The sequence below is a fragment of the Pipra filicauda genome, unplaced genomic scaffold (genome assembly GCF_003945595.2).
Source record: "Pipra filicauda isolate LSUMZ 115617 unplaced genomic scaffold, ASM394559v2 scaffold419_size605101_pilon, whole genome shotgun sequence".
Taxonomy (NCBI): domain Eukaryota; kingdom Metazoa; phylum Chordata; class Aves; order Passeriformes; family Pipridae; genus Pipra; species Pipra filicauda.
The window spans coordinates 556,509-572,824 of record NW_024104553.1 but is presented as its reverse complement, the minus strand read 5'-3'; the positions used below and the strand labels follow the sequence as shown (position 1 = coordinate 572,824).

At 43.3% G+C, this 16,316-nt stretch overlaps 1 protein-coding gene across 3 annotated transcripts in view; it reads left to right on the top strand.

Annotated features, from left to right (window-relative positions):
• Nucleotides 1–16,316, top strand: part of SYNDIG1 (synapse differentiation inducing 1) — a 63,727-nt gene that overhangs the window by 31,817 nt on the left and 15,594 nt on the right. Inside the window, exon 3 of one of the 3 annotated variants that reach the window (XR_005565087.1) lies at nt 7,459–7,607. The exons of 1 other annotated variant lie outside the window; for it this stretch is intronic. Coding sequence is in view for 1 of the 2 variants with exons in the window: in XM_039385526.1 (XP_039241460.1) it covers nt 5,912–5,950 (39 nt within the window). In the remaining variant the exon portion in view is untranslated. Of the gene's footprint in view, nt 1–5,911; nt 6,307–7,458; nt 7,608–16,316 lie in introns of those variants that run through there. One more of the 3 variants, XM_039385526.1, reaches the window with a different exon arrangement.

The following is a 16,316-nucleotide window of genomic DNA, read 5'->3' as shown; positions in this document are numbered from 1 at the left end:
TGGGTGTAGCTCAGGACTGTGTATTCTATGGCCTTCCATGCCATTTCCCAGAAACTGTTGTCAGTAGAGGCCTGTGAGATAGGAAGATGTTCCTGTCCTCATACCCTTTTATGGAATTCCCCGCTCTGAGGGAGGGACTGAGCATTCCTGCCTGAACTGGAGAATATATAAACTTGGAGTTTTGGAACCTTTTTACCACTCGTGGGCTCCAGAGGAAGACTGCAGCTCACCGCTCTCAACCAGACTGCAGCTCTCCGCTCTCAACTGGACCGAGACCACCACCCTCAACTGGACTGCAATCACCACTTTTGACCAGACTGCAATCACCACTCTTGACCAGACTGCAACAGCACTCTCACCAACAGGTTTTCCCCTCACTTTTTTCCTTTGGACTCAGGAGGCCCAAAGAACACCACTCTGTTCATGCCCCAAGGTGCTGGGTTATATATTTGGGTTTTGTGGGTTAAAACCAATTGTTTGTCTGTATAATTGTACTTATTGTATTTTCTTAAATTGTTATTCTGACTTATAATCTCTCTTTTGAGTTGAGTTCATTTCCCCTGCTGGTTTACATTTAAACCAGCACACATACCAACTCACATCTGAAACTCTAAGTGCAGTACAGACAAATGGTATATTTATTCAGCAGGTGCATTGCAGCAGTGCCTCTCAAGAGTTGCAGTTTCACACAAACCAGTCATACTCCCTGCCTCTCCTCCTTACACATTCATTGCTGCTGCTCTGACATCTCTACTGTCACTATTAGGTCCTCTGGCTACTGTCCTGAGAGTATTTTTGCCAGAGCTGACAATATAGCTTTGCATCAGCAAATGCCACCTCTCCATATGGACAGTTACCTTTCCAAATCTTGTTTTATGGCCAAGTGTTCTCTAACATCATCAGAACCCACTGGAAATTGTGGGTGCTCTAACCCACAGAGCAATATGTGAAGACCTAACTCATCTCCAATGATGTGTTCCTACACTGCTCCCAGAGCACTTGCTGAGTTCACCCTGAGCTCCCAGGAACACTTTCACTGTGGCCTCAGCACCATATAGACATGGGCTAAATCCTCCCTCTGTAGCAGAAATGGCTGGGAGAGCTGCCTCCTTCCACTGCTCTGTCTCCACGAGGATGCCCTGACTTCTCTGATTAGCTGTCTGTGGCAGGGATCTCTGCAAGTGCTTGCTGCCTCTGAGCCCCTGCAAGGAAAGATCATTAACATGCAGCCTGCCTGCCTGTGGAAAATGATACCTCTATACCTAGAAGTGAAGGATAACCAAATCAACACCCAGTTCTACTCCATTAATATGGCCTTCAGGAGGCAAATGCCTCTTAACAAGAAATTATGTGCCACTGATCATTTCATTTCAGCATCCAGGGCTCCTCATTAGTTCACAAGACAGTTTTCCTCTAGTGAAATGTCTTCCAACAGCATCTCTCACAGTCAGTGAATCTGCTTGCTCAAGTGTGAGGAAACGTGTGAGCTGTTTTCCTGCAGGTGCTGCAAGAGGCACAAACATCCCTAACATCAGAAAAATGCCACCTCTGTCCTGAATTACAGGCATTCCCATGCAATGGTATATGTGCCTCTCTTTTGCCTCCACATCTCCTTTCAGTCCTCAGGTGGGAAAATAAGCAAGAAACCACAGTTTAGGGTCCCCCCAAAACTCAAGACTGGATTATCATGCACTCCATGATGGTGTTGACACAGCAGCACTGGGCATTTTTGTACACATTAGGAGCAGAGAACTCATTTCTGTTGCAAAACCCCTGCTAGGAATAAAGTTAAGTCCTCTAGGATCATTAAACTCATTTTGTTGTGGCTTCATTCTCCCTCAAGTCAAGGGTAACAGTTGTCTTGGCACTTCTTTTGTTCATCTTCTCAAATTTCTTTAATAAGTCTACTTATATTGAGAATATATTTGTCTTGCATTGGGAGTGCTGAGAGATACCCCTGGTCCCTTCTGCTAGCTATGCCCTCTCCTCAGAAAATCTCTTTCACTGAATCCCTTTCAGTTTCTCCTGACTAAAAGGTAATTTCCAGCCACTAATCACTGGCTAACTGTTATGCAAGCATGAAGTTCCCCTCAAGCATTTGCAGTTCCCACTCTCTAGGGCTTAGCTCAACCACCAGCTCCAAGATACCTCCAGCCGGAGACAAGAACCTTTGGGAATGACTTTGCAAGGCTTTGTTTACGCAATCGTGTGGGTCAGCTTTCATGCCGGCATCTCTGTGACAAAATGAGCTGCTGGTCCCTTATCTAGCAGTGGCTGTTGAGGCTACTTGGACTGGGGGGTACAACCCAAGCAAAGGAGAAGTCCTTTGCTAGCAGAGACATGCCACTGAAAGCAATAATGGATCCCCTGTCGACTGTGCTGATGATGCTGGATCACCATGAGGGAACATTACATGTCTTTATATTTGTGATTTGCATAGCTTGCACTGTAGAGGTTTACAGTCTAATGTATGCATTTGCTGCTCTGTTGGGAGCTGTAAAGAAGAAAATCATGTAATAAAGAGCCTTCTAGTCCTGACATAAAATTCAGCATAATGCCTTCCTTCCTGCTGTTGCCTACTGTGTGTGGCAGTGTTACCATTGTCTAAATGCCAGCTAGGGCTCCTCGATGCTGTAGAGCAGAACAGAGGAAAAGTCTGGAGAAGAGTTGAAGAGGGAGAAATTCAGGAATGCTCTCCAATTATGTGACAGGCAGGAAATATTTATACTCTTCTCCATATCCAGTTCAGGTTGGCTAAAACCCTCTCAGTCCTAGGTTCCATTGAGATGGGTCTGAGTTTGATTTCAGAAAAAGCTTTGTAGTTGTAAAGAGGGGGAAATGCAATACCACTTCACCTGGGCAGAGATGTGCAAAACATTTAGATGAACAGTCAGGAATGGCTTTGCAGCTTTTATAGACAGAGCTTAAGAGCTCTACGAGCTTTCAATTGTTTGGTAAAACACTCTCTTATGCCAGTTTGTTATACACTGGAACTGATTTATTAACATGCCTCTGCTCTGTAGGTAATCTCAGTGGGGGAAAAAAGCATAGTAATGTTTAATTTTACACAGCAGCAATCTATCTCCATCTTAAATTAGTTTACTGGCTACTTAATATCCTGGTGCATTTGCAGCCTTTTCGGAATGAGCCTATTTACAGATCTCGGGGTTGGTGACTACTTGTTATCTTGTCTCTCTCTCCTAACCAACTTTATTAGCAAACATAATGCCCACTCTTTCAAATCCCAGAGGCAGGTGAATAGGCCTGAAAAGTAACTCATTTCTCCAAAGACCAGAGTAGAGTTGGCAGTAAAAACCTGGTGCCTCTTTTCCTCCCACCAGTAGTTTCTCCATTAACTGGAGCCAAAAAAAAAAAAAAAAAAAAAGCGCCATCCTGAGAGATCTTTCCAGACTTCAAAAATTTACCTTAGGATGAAATTCCAGTTCTGAACTTTGATTCTTTTCATGAAGAATTGGGAAAGAGATGGGTGTGATGTTTAGAAATCAATTTGCAGCTCTGGACACCCTGCTTTATGAGGTGACGGGTCTCCATTTGCCATAAATGGGTGCATAAGGCTCTAGGGTTTAGTTTTCTACTTAAGATCTGTACTCTCTTTCTGAGTAATGGGACAGATCACAACTCTAGGCTGGTCCTTTCTGAATTATTCTTGATATCTGTGAAACTTTCTGTGATTGCTTTCAGGTATAGTGTTTCTCTTTGCATGATACTCTGTCTCACTTCATGCAAGTTTTGTGTCCTTTGACTGGTAATCTTACTGAACTGACAAGAGAGCTCTGTCGTGTTTGTAACTTACTTGGATTTTCTTGGTCTGATGTCATATGCAAACAGTATATAGTGTACTATATTTGTGACTTTCCTAGATGGTGACCAAACTGCTTTTTTAGGATTGCAGAGTTCAAGACTGTATATTTTGGGACTAACATTTAGTTGACTCTTTATTGTATTAACCCCCTATAATCTGAAAATGATAGGTAGTTTCCTCCAGCAGGAAGAAAACTGTTTATCATGGGTTTCTTAATATTCAGTAAAGCCATAGTGAATGACTAAGAATAGTTATCAATTCATATCAGCAGACTGTGTTGATACATTTACAGCCATCAAAAAGGATTTGACAGGTAGTCCAAGCACAGCATTCCCTTTTTTCCCTGCTCCCTTTAAAAAAGAACTTAAACGGAAGAAAAAATGCTTCAATGAGAATGCACTAGTCAAAGCAAAACAAAAGAAAACCCAAGTTTGCAGTTAAAAGACTACATGTTTCCATACAGAATTGCTATCCTGCTTTATATTTGCATTATTTAGTGTTGGTATGACTCCCTGCAGGAGCATCCTGGAGTTTCCTGGCCATGGTGCATAATGGTGGAGAGGCAGTCCCAATGAGAACACTGGTCCTCAGATGAGAGGGAGACACTCAACAGACTAACTGCAGCTGCCTTGGAGCAGTGCTGCAGCAGAGTATTGGAACAAAGGTATTTTCCTTTTCTCAGCACTGATTTACACATCCCCAAGAATATCTTCACAGAGAGCAGTTGTGTTCTGTCAAATGCCATATACAGGCAAACAAACATCGAACACATTGAGAGAAAATTCCCAGCCAGGTTCTGCTGTTTGTTTCTGTAATTCTCAGCTTCTGCTTTGCAAGCTTACTGGTGAAGAAGAGGCTATGACAAATTCCCCCAGAGGTCTGTATTTCTGTGCTGTTGGGGCTCTATATCTATGCCAGCTAACAGCTATTTCCTCTATTGCAAATTATCCACATACAACAGGAGCACTTTTAGTCCATACTCTGCTAGCAGTCACAGCTATTTTAATCACCCTCTTTTGCAAATTCTGCATCCCGCACATCCCTCTTTTGATGTGCACATCCTCTTCAACCAGATCAATCAAGCAAACAGCTGCTTTCACAGCACCCCCATCTGGAGCATTGCTCCAAATTACGAAAGGCAGATATGTTTATTATTATTTAAGATCTGTCAGGGACTATATTAGCCATGCTGATGGTTCTGCTGAGATCTTCACTGCAGAAAGAAATGAACAAAGGAACAAAACAAACAAAGGGATCTGAGATGTCTAAATCGTTCCTGTTCCATGGCAACCTTCCTTGAAGACTAGACGACTCTAGGTGAAATAACATAGTGTGCTTGCTCAGCCCTTTTATACCCCAGGGTATCAGTTGTTTCCCACTGCTGAAGACTTGCATCACTTCTTATTTCTGTTCTTTCATGTTACACAAGCTCTTCATTTTTCCAGGTTTAGACTTGCTGAGGAATAGCAGTACTGCTGCTGGAGTAAGCAGTGATCTCTCAGCTTTTTTGGATCTCAAAAAACAGTCTCTTCTGCAAGCCTGGTAGCATTATAGATGAGATTTCCAAGGAGATGAGAATACCACATTTAATCCTTACTTGGGTTCTTGGGTACCAAGAAAGCAGCCTGAACCTGGGACTTCTTTTCATACGATGAAGCCAGAGAAGCAAACTTGGAGGTGTTCTGTCCTTGGGCCACCTCAGGTCTGCCCCATAGATGGCTGATCTCTGTTGTACAACTAGGGAAACTGGGGAAGCGCTGACAGAGGTCTCCGGGAAATTGCTGCTTGGAAGACACAGGAACTCAGTCCACCAGCTGTGCAGACTAGGTGAGGGGATGCTAGAGGAGAGTCTAGGGAAAGAACAAGGTCTGTCATAGCTGGTATACATGCAAAGTCTGCCTGCCTGTCATCTCTCTCTCTTCCCCTAACCTCTTGTAGTTGTTTTGTTATCTCACAAGGATTCATGTATTGCTTTCCCTTAGAAGGGACCATGATGGGGAATTCTAGGGCTTTTTGAGTCACACTTTTCTAGACCTCTTAAAAGACTTGATGCACACTGGTCCTCCATCTCCCTTTGTCTCTCTACAGGAGCATGTCCTGACATTTGTGTGCATGGAAGGAACTTGAGAAACTCTCCACATGCCTCTACAGCAAGCAGAGGTAGATATTGCACACTAAAGACATGGACAAACTCTCGTGTAGTTTAGGCTGGTGCTTTACCACATCTGTATCCTCTCCCAGCTGAAGCTGTGCCTCATCACCAAGTGTTGTTGCTCTGAGGAGCTGCCATTTCAGCCCATTTATGCTCCAAGACCTATCAGAGGAAGAGCAGGCCACTCCAGCTCAAGGCTGGGACATGGAGGACCCAAGGCTGCTCTTGGCTCTGCTGTGTGACTTGAGATCTTGCTTTGCCCTCCCTCCGTGAGCCGCACTCCAGGATGACAGATGCAAAGGACAGATCATGTTCTTTGAGGCAAGACTCCCAACAAGGCATGAAAGTGTTCTTGCAGTTGTCTAAGGGAAGATGGGGGGAAGAGCTGGTGCAGGCATTGAGAGGTGCCTCGGATTTGGCTGCTGCTGCTGCTGCCAGTGTGTCTTCCCAGCAGAAGGATGTTGCTAAGTTTCCCATACAGCCCTGGGAGTGTGTCATTCTCTGGTGGGTGGTTGTAAAAAACTGTTTGAGAAAGTTTCAAAAGAAGCTTAACAACAGTGAGAAGAGCTGCAACTCCATGCAAATAGCCAAGGCCCGTTTGCAAAACACGAATGCCACATCTGCTCCTAACAGAGTTCAGCTGACAGTGGCAGGAACTCTGTCATTTCTTCCCTAAAACCGGGAATTATTTGACTTAAAACTTGACCCAAAGGGTTTTGTCCTCAGATGTGGGCAAGGGGAAGATAACACCCCTGCCATTGGTCGCTAGTGACAGGCTCAGTACTGACATTCTCATGGGTTTGGGAAGGGAGCTGTAAGGCAGGGTAAAAGTCAGAGCTGACCAAGTGCTCAGTGCTTTTCTGTATCAGGACACCCTTGCCAGTCCATTAGGTGATGTGGAGACATTCCCATTCTGTTGAATTTGCCAGTAGGAGATTTTTGAATAAAATGTAGAAATGACAATAAATTTCGGATTCCAGAGAAGTTAAGGGTCACCAAAGAGAGCTACTTAAGTTCTCCTGTTATTTATTCTGGACTCTTACTTCCAGCAGGGCTTCTTATCTTTCTCAGTCTCTTGCAATTATGGAGTACTTCCCCAATGCTATAGTTCATAAACTCATTTCTCTATCTTCTCTGCCTCTCCCTTTTCTTTCACTTTCTCTCTCCTTTACTACAATCTTGAATGGCATAGCAATTAGCAACCTTTGTCGTCTCTGCATTTGACACTCTTCAACTCCAAGATAAGCAGCTACACATAAAATGAAAATATCAATGCTATCCTAAGCATCTGCATGTGCAGGGAAAGTATCATTGACCTCCTGAATGACTGGTATAAATGCAGGCTTAGTCTTCAGGGAAAACCTTGACTTTTGTTGCTTGCTGGCTCTTCTTGCTGTGATTCTTGGTGTTGTCCTGTTCAACTGGACATGATGATCCTTGTAGGTCCCTTCCAACGCTGGATATTCTATGATTTTCTTTCCAGAGACTCAGTTCCAGTCCTCGTTTGTTCCAGAAGACTGAAGCATGAGACAACCAACAAGTTAATGGGTTGCCTGTCAACAATATTTTCAGCCTCTCCTTTACACTCTTTACTTCCAAAGACTGGTACCCAGCTTTGGCACATGGAAGCAGGTAAACCCAGTTCCACTCAGGGAATGGCAGTGGTGAGATCTCAGTTTGCCATGTGTTCCATACTGTCATGAATAGACTGCTCTTCAGTCATCCACCTTTCTACTTTAGAGCTAGACAGGTATCCCTATGCAGCAGACAAATCTTCACGTGCCTGTAAGGCAACAGGTTTTAAACATCTTTCAGTTCAAGCCCATGATCCAATACAATAACTACCACCCGTCCACCATATTAACCATTTGATTTCAGAAGTAAAAGTTCTAGTTTTGAAAAAAGACTGTGTTTTCCACACCAGGATATCAGCCTTGATTTCTAGTCTATGAATCCCTGAATTTCATTGGAGGACCTTCACATGGTTTTGGCTTGCAGACATATGTCCTGGATATCAGGTTGGCTCCACGTGGGTAGGCTATGTTTCTTTGTAGCTGTCATACAGCCCTGCTCCCAGAAGCTGTTGAAAAGCCTGACTTGCCAGAGGGACAGGGTGGAGACCCTAGGCCATAACTATAACTGTGTCACCTAAGTCTTTTGGGTTTACAGGTGTCTTTATACCGTTGTTTACTTAAATTTCAGTAATTTCAGCAATGGTCATATCCAGTGTGTTCTGTATTACTAAAAACGTTCCTTTTAAAATATATATATAGGTTTTCTAAGTGCAAACAGGACCTCAGGGCACATTGTTTCAACAGACGTATTTCAGCTTTTATGCTTTGCTGTAGGTATCACTCTACCATGCTTTAGGCAACACCATGTGCATATTCCACCTCATCTGCCTGTACATCACAGAAAAAAGTGCTCACTGGGATGCAGTAGTTGGAGGTGTTAATGGAAACATGTCAGGTGCCCCCTTCCCAGCTCCCCATATTCCCCCAATAATCTCTGTTCTTTGATGAGGCATTGAAAAGTACAAAATTTCTATTGCAAAATGCAAACACAAGAGTAAATCACAATAAAATGTTAATGGAAGCAAAGAATAAAGTTAGCCATGAGAAATGCTATCCCTAGGTGAATATCCCTATGACAAGAAGTGGTCGATATCCCATTGGAATAACCTTTCCAGCAAGGCTCAGTTTTGAATAAGCTTCTTGTTGCCCTTGCTACTATGAAAGGAAATCACTTCTTTAGTAGGGAAGAGAAAATTGAGCTCTCTTCTTGTCTGTAATTGAATTAGTCAGCTGCCTTTGCAGGTGCCATAGTAGGAATCATAGTGTTAGAAAGGAACAGCTGAGCTGAAGAATGAAGATAGTAGCATTAGAGCTGAAAACCAAAGGCATTCTCATCAACATATAATCCTAGACTTATATAATTGAATATATAATCCTGTGACTGTAAGAAGTCATACAAGAACAGCTTCAAGAGGATTATAATTTCCTACGTACTCTCAGACATCTCCTCTCTGCTGTCCCAGACAGATTAAACAGTGATTTTTCAGACCAAAGCTAGGAGAAATGCGCAGAGATGACTGCAAAATGAGCACAGACCTACAAAGGAATTCAGATCTATAGGGCTTCTCTAAGAAACCTGTTCAGAGTTCCTCAAGCGACTGGGAAGTGTCCCATCCATTTCACCTAGTTTCAGATCAAACCCCAGAAAAGCCAGAACTGAATAGGACACCATGGGGAGACGACCCCACTTGGGGCCAACCAGTAGACCTCACAAGCCCCATTGTCAGCAAGTATCAAAGAGCAACCATCCTTCAAAGGCTATAAAACACTGATGATGTAAATTTACACCCCTTCATCCAACTTGTATGCAGGGTCACAATGTCAATAAGGGTTTCAGATGCTGCTGCATAAAAGGCAGGGAGACTACACAATGATGGATGGAAATCAGCCTTGTTTTACTCAAATAAGCACAACTATTTCTTTACCCTTCCAGTGGCATATCTGCAAAATCGAAACCTTTAGGGACCAGATAGGGAGAAACAAAGCAAAGAACTGTCTGGGAAGATGTGCGCTTGCACATAATTTAGGACTCTTCAAAAGCACTGGGAATATGAAAGAAGGCAATGTAGTCTCAAATTGCCATAGACATGCCTTTCATTACTTTCCTTACTGTGGGCAAGGGCCCAAACCTTAGTTCTCTCTCACATGAGGAGTTACAGAGAAAGCAAGATGATTTTTGAAGAGCACTGATGTGAGCCTAATTGCTCCAACAGCAGCAATGGCACAGAAACCCTGGAGATTGCTATCATGACCTGGTGCTTTGCTTCAAGCCACATGCTGCAAATAATAATACCACTTCTTCCTAGTGAAGAGCTCGTATGAAAGGGGATTGTCTGGATTTTGTCTGGGATAGAGTTCATTTTCTTCTTAGTAGCTGGTACAGTGTTGAGTGTCGGATTTAGGATGAGTACTATACTAATGTTTTAGTTGTTGCTATGTTGTGCTTAACGTAATTTAAGGACTTTGGAGTGTCCCCTGCTCTGCCAGTGAGGAGCTACACAAGCAGCCAGGAGGGAGCACAGCTGGAACAGCTGACCCGAACTGGCGACAGGGTATTCCATAGCATAGAACATTATGCCCAGTGCATAAACTGGTGGGAGCTGGCCAAGCGGGGTGGATTGCTGCTCTGGAATGGGCTGGGCATTTGTCAGTGGGTGGTGAGCAATTCTGTGCATCACTTATTTCTCTTGGGTTTTATTCCTCTCTCTCTTGTCTTTTCATTATTATTATTATTGTTGTTATATTATACTATTTTACTTTATTTCAGTTATTCAGTTATTAAACTGCTCTTATCTCAACCCACAGGTTTAATCTTTTTCAGTTCTCCTCCCCCACTAGGGTTAGGGGGAAGGAGTGAGTGAGAGACTGGATGCATAGTAGTATTTAGTTGCCAGTTGGGGTTAAACTACAACAGGGACTCATTCCAGCCTGGTGAGACAGCTTCTGCTCATAGTAGGAATCTGACCTTACTGCTATCTCACTGCTGGGCTTAGGACCCCCTTCTGTCTTGGACATTGGAGAGGCAGCTGTGCAGAATATTTTTTTTCTGCAGGTTGTTGTTCCCAGTCTCCACAGCATCTCCTTTTCCCTGTGCAGTGCTCTTTGGCATGTTACCTAACACTGGGCTGCAGAACAGAAGTTTCAGTCTCCAGTCCTGCTGGAGTCCAGCACAAACCAAGGCACCTCTAGTAGTGTGCACACCACTAGCAATCTGTCCTGCTGCCCAAGGCTGCCAAAATCACAAACAGTTTTGGCTGTTCCACACCACGTACCAAAGATGGCAGAAGGTGTTCTGTCTTCAAAACCTCCATTTCCTGGCACTCCATTCCTTCCTCATCATCCCAGATGTCTCTTGACATTTGAAGGCCCTGTTTCCGGCTGGTACCAGTGTGTGGGACATATTTGCTCACATTCTCTGAGAGGGTATATGAAGTAGATAGTCTTTTTTTCACCCTCCAGCATGCAGACACCATAGACCACATCTTAAATCTGTCTCAGCTGGAGGTTTAAAATGGCACAGAGACATTTTCTGAGGGAGTCAGGGACAGGGTCATGCAGTACCCACTCCCATGAAGAATGGTGGAGCTGTGCCCTGTGAGAGTGATTTCCCATCTCTGCAAGTTTTGCATACGGTGTTCCTGTTGGCACAAGGAACCACAGGGTAACTCCAACTGAGCAGGAATAACTCTACCTATATACAAAGAAGAAATATTTCCTCCATCAGCAAGAGAGTTTTTCTGTAGTGGGAGATAGAAATGTAAGCAGAAGTGCAATATATCTTACCTGCTACTTAGAGTGGTTTTGGGACTGGCATCCTTGCTACTTGAGAACCTCCTTTTTTAATTGAAAGGGTAACAAAGCGTCTCAGAGCACCCTGTAATAACATTTGTATCCTATTCCAAAAAGTGTTAGGGCTTGGCCCTTTGCTGTTTTCTAGTGGAGTAGAGAAGTGTGGACAATTAGCTTGGTGTTGCTAGGATGCTCTTGATAACACCTGTATCTCTTTTACAGCCACCAACACTAGTCCAGGAAGAGGATCCCTATTGTACTAGGAGCACTACAAATCAAAGTTATCACGCTTGAAATTACAAGAAAAATTCATGAGCCTGGCCCCAAGGACTTACAGCTAAAAAAATTGAGAGATAGAGAGGGAGTAGACGGTGGGAGAGTGCTGGTCACTAAGGCAGACTGTTGCTTTAGACCTCTGGCTGTGTAGCTATCATGAAACCATTAAGCACTGAGCAAATAATGAAAAGAGTTGTTCATGAATATTTTAATGGAATATTTTCACAGAGGATGTATTTCAGTCATGAAATATGTATTAGCCCAGTGGGGCAAAGAGATAGCACGGAGAGACAGAAAGAAGGGGGAGGAGGAGAGGAGAGCAAGTAAACTCTGAAATAATTAATTATCAAATCCTTCTCCACGTGAATGACTTCCTGTTGAACTCTTCTGATGGACAAATGCAACAGATATATCAGACCAGGATAGGCTTTGGGTCTCACTAGTGCAGCCCTGCTTTAGTAGCTCCACCATTGCGCTGTGAAAGATGATACTTGCTCATCGACATGGTTTATATCTCTGCATCCAGACTCTCACCCTGCTTACTTGCTGCCACTACTTGATGTAGCCCATCCCCTTCCGTAGCCTTTTGTGCTGCTGTGTGAATCAGATGGGTCTGTTGACCTCAACAAGAAGTAGGAATCACTCTGAACAAGTTCTGAGGACTTGGTCCCCCAAGGCAGACAAGATCTTCCTTTGCTCTTCGTCTCTCACTGAGGAGGAAGGTTTTAACAATGTTTTGACATTGCCTGCCCCTTACCTCTGTTCACAGTTGGCTGAACTCTTGGGAAAACCCTGTCACAAGCAACTTCAAGATAATATGTTCCTTAAGCTGTAGATCGCTAAGCACTGCTCCAGGCTGAGATGAAGCCCAGGAGCTCAGCCCACAATGCCTGGGCACTGATTCTTGGAAGATGGGGGAGGCAGAGAGCACTGACTCGTTCGTATACTGTCAAAAGCCCAGCTGATGAATGGCAACTCATGCTATAGTGGTGTGGCATTCTGATCCCTACCATGAAAAACAATGTCCTGTATTTAATAGGCATGGAGGGTCTTCAGCTGGATTTTGCAGAAAAAGCAAAAGTAGGCTTATAGCTTTCCTCTCCCTGCCTGTATGTGATGGAGTAGTCTTGGGCATGAGATAGCCCAACTACATGTGAAAGAGATTTCCTCTGTAGAGGCTACCATCCTGCCAGATGCCCAGGGTAGCACACCCTACTCCCCTTACCTTAAAAGGAAGGGACTGGAGAGCAAGAAGCAAAGTCCCTTCAAACAAAGGGAACCTGCCCTGACTCTGAGGTTTGCATCTGACAGGACTAGTCCTGTGTTCGCCCAGGGTGTCCTGCTAAGGTTTTTATTCCTCTTCACAGAGTGCAGCATATGGGTCGCATCCTCCCACACTAAATGTGTTTTCCTGCCTCTCCGCAGCAGTTCCACTTGGTGCAGGGTGTGCAGTCAGGGCCACGCACACAGACACACAGCCCTCCTGATGACAGGGACCTGGCACCTGCAGCTGCTCTTCAGGCTTGACCCACCTTCTGCTAGACAAGCCAATAGACTGGAAGAGGGGAGCTTTTGATTTTGCTTCTTCATTACTTTTGGCATACACAGCAATGCCAATTAAATCATGGGGAACGAGATACTTGCTAGATGTATGCAACAGAGTAAAGGAGAGGGAAAGAAAAAAAGAAGCAGACCATGTCTTTGTTTGTACAGTCTGGAATAATTTGATATTGGAAAACATTTGCAGGTTGTTGATGACTCCTTAGAACCACTAGTAAGGATCCTTATTAACAATCTCTGCTCTCCCTGTTGGACAATGAGGACTTATGTTTGTGTGCTAATGGGTTTCCAGTGAGGAAGAACTGTACCCCTGGGAAGCAGTTTGTTAAAGGGAGAACAGACCTTTGGAATGGCCTCTTTCTTTTCACCAGCTATCATCAAAGCAGCATTCTGACTGTGGGCCCAATAAATCAAAAATAAAATGGTCCCAGAATGCCAAAGTAAGAATTGTTCCAGCTCTGTTTCATCCTGCTCCATTCTCTTAGTATGGCAAGAGGAGATTCAAGGAGCAAGCCTGGCATGAAAACTATATTGTAAGATGGTTGGAGCAGGCATTAGTGAGATGCAGGAAGAAAAGAGAGTACCAAAGTTAAAAAATCCTTGTTGATCCATGCCTCAAGCCAGTTTGCTTTCTTCCTGGGGGCAGGAATGGGAGCTGACTCAGGCATGATGGAAGCACATTAGCAGGATGTTCCTGCCATCATAGAAATGAAACCAGCAGCCCTGTACTGCAAGGCCTGCAGACTCCCTCATTTACTCCTTCTTAACACACTGCAGTTGTGATGTCTCACGGGTCTTTCTGTGATGCTAGCAGACAAACTGCATTGGGAGAGGCTGTTACTTGTGCTTGGGCAGGTGACTCACTCCTCAGCAGCAGCTTTTCTGGAGAACTCCCCTTATATGTCAGCAGCTTTCTTCCCTGCTCACTGTGCAGTGGAAGGATGGGCAAAGCCTGTCTAGCTCACTATGGCTGCTGCTGGGCAGCTGCCACCCCTGGGAAGATAGTGCTGCTGCCTGAGTGTCTTTTGTACACCCACACCCCAGCCCTGCTGAAACACTCAGTGGAAGAATGCAGAATACCACATCTTCCACTCTTCAGACGACCTGCACCCAATTTAAAAGGGTGGATATAGTAACCACAAAGGGCAAAAGTAGGGTTGATATTTGCATAGCAGAAAGGGAGAATGAATCAGGACCAGACGGGCAACAAAAGGAGCAGAAATAAGCAGAAAGAGAAGGTTAAGAAGTCTATGGAAGAAGTAATAAAGCTCTTTGATAGACCCACACACATATACACATGCAAGTCCTGCCCCACTGAAACACAGCACCACCTGCGTGGGAGTCCTGTAGTTGTAGGAGGGAGGACTTTTGTGCACAAGAGATTAGAGGCAAGTATCTGCTGGCATGACAACACTGTGATGTGTTTCTGCTGGAGAACATGGAGTTCTTGTCTTGCAGCTGCTGAGTCATAGGAAAGACAGAGCAGTCATTTCAGGGTGTTGACAACTTAATACAAGGTTAGACCTTCCATTTCCATGCCAACAGTGATGGTGACGAATACAAATTAATTGTTCCAGGTCAGCTGATGAACTTTCCCCATAATGAAAAATTAGATCTTGTTGAGTCTTCCTGTACTGAGTACAGAGTTGAATCCAGAGATTCCAGAGTACATCCTCCAGTTTCTTCAGCCTGTGCAGAGGTGTTACTGGCATTAGTAGATGCTAGTGGATATCTGGGTAGGATACCTGTCTTACAGCACACTTTTTTCTCCTTATTCACTTTCCTCATCCAAGGATTGTTTTGAGGACTAGGCACAAAGGATGGAGAATATGTTCTTTGTACTGCAGTGATTACACTACCTAATGCAGTTACTAAGTCTCCCCCCCCCAGAACAAGAAGCCTTGACAGGAATAATTTCCCTTCCAGCCTAAGTGTTTTCCCAGGTACTAAAGGCAGTCTCAGGTCTACCTCCAGCAGCAGATGCAAAATACCCTGTAGATCCAGAATATCTTTTCTCAGGAGTTTGTTCTCTTAAACTTCCCAGCTTAAACAAGAGAAGCAGCTTCCTCAGAATGATCACATTTATTCAGAAGCAACGTGTTGACTACTGAAAAGCAATTAAAAGTTGAATGCATAATGACTCAAATGAGAATTTAGGCACCAAAGTTTTGTTGATTGGTTAAGACTCTGTGTGCATATATGTATATAAGGATGTCAGAAAAGAGTTTCTTTGAGATTTCTTGTATTAGAAGGTTTTCAAAAACATTTTGAAAAGGTTGGAGCATCCCATATCAATACATTTTCAAGCAGAACAGAACAAATCCCTTTTTTCAACTGGAAGGAAATTTTTCATCTGCAAGGTTTAGTTAATGTATACATATAGAAAAAAACTCAGAGAAGCGCAAAATTAAAGTGAAATATTTCAGAATTATACTTTAAAATAAGCACTATATAAAATACTTAAATAATTTCCATGATTTAAAAAAAAAAAAATTGTTGAACATTTATGTTCAACATATTTTTTGACACTATTTTCTGCCCTTGATCAGAAAGAAATGTCACATTTCATGCTCACACCCTTACCTGTATCTCTGTTTAATCTTGAATGGAATTTGATTTGTTTTAAAATTATTACAAGATCTCTCTCTTCTTCTTTTCTTCTCAGCTGGAGCTTTCAAAACATTCCTCCTGAGTTTTTATCTTCTGGAATGTCACAGCTATATTTTAATGGGACTTTGGTCAATTTGGGTTTGTTTTGCCCTGTAAATATGGGATCTACTGTAAAAGTAGTGATAATATTTTAAAATGGAAGAGAGATGAGAAAGACAAAATTTTGTTTTATAAGAAGTATATCTATAAGAAAAGCAAAAATCCACTGCCTTATTCCCATACTTGTTACCAGATCAATAGTTCCAGGGGAAAAATGGGAAAAGAAATCTGAGAGAAAGCCCAAGGGAGCGCACAGTTTGCAATGCTATTTGTGTACTTTTTGATCAAGATTAAACAGACTTTTTTGATCTAAATGTGGTGACTTTAGCTCTTACACTAAATAGGTGCAAATTTTGTGTTGGCAAAATCAACAGTCCTTTGTTAAATAAATATAGTAATATATTAGCATAATGGATTAACTGAGCATATCATC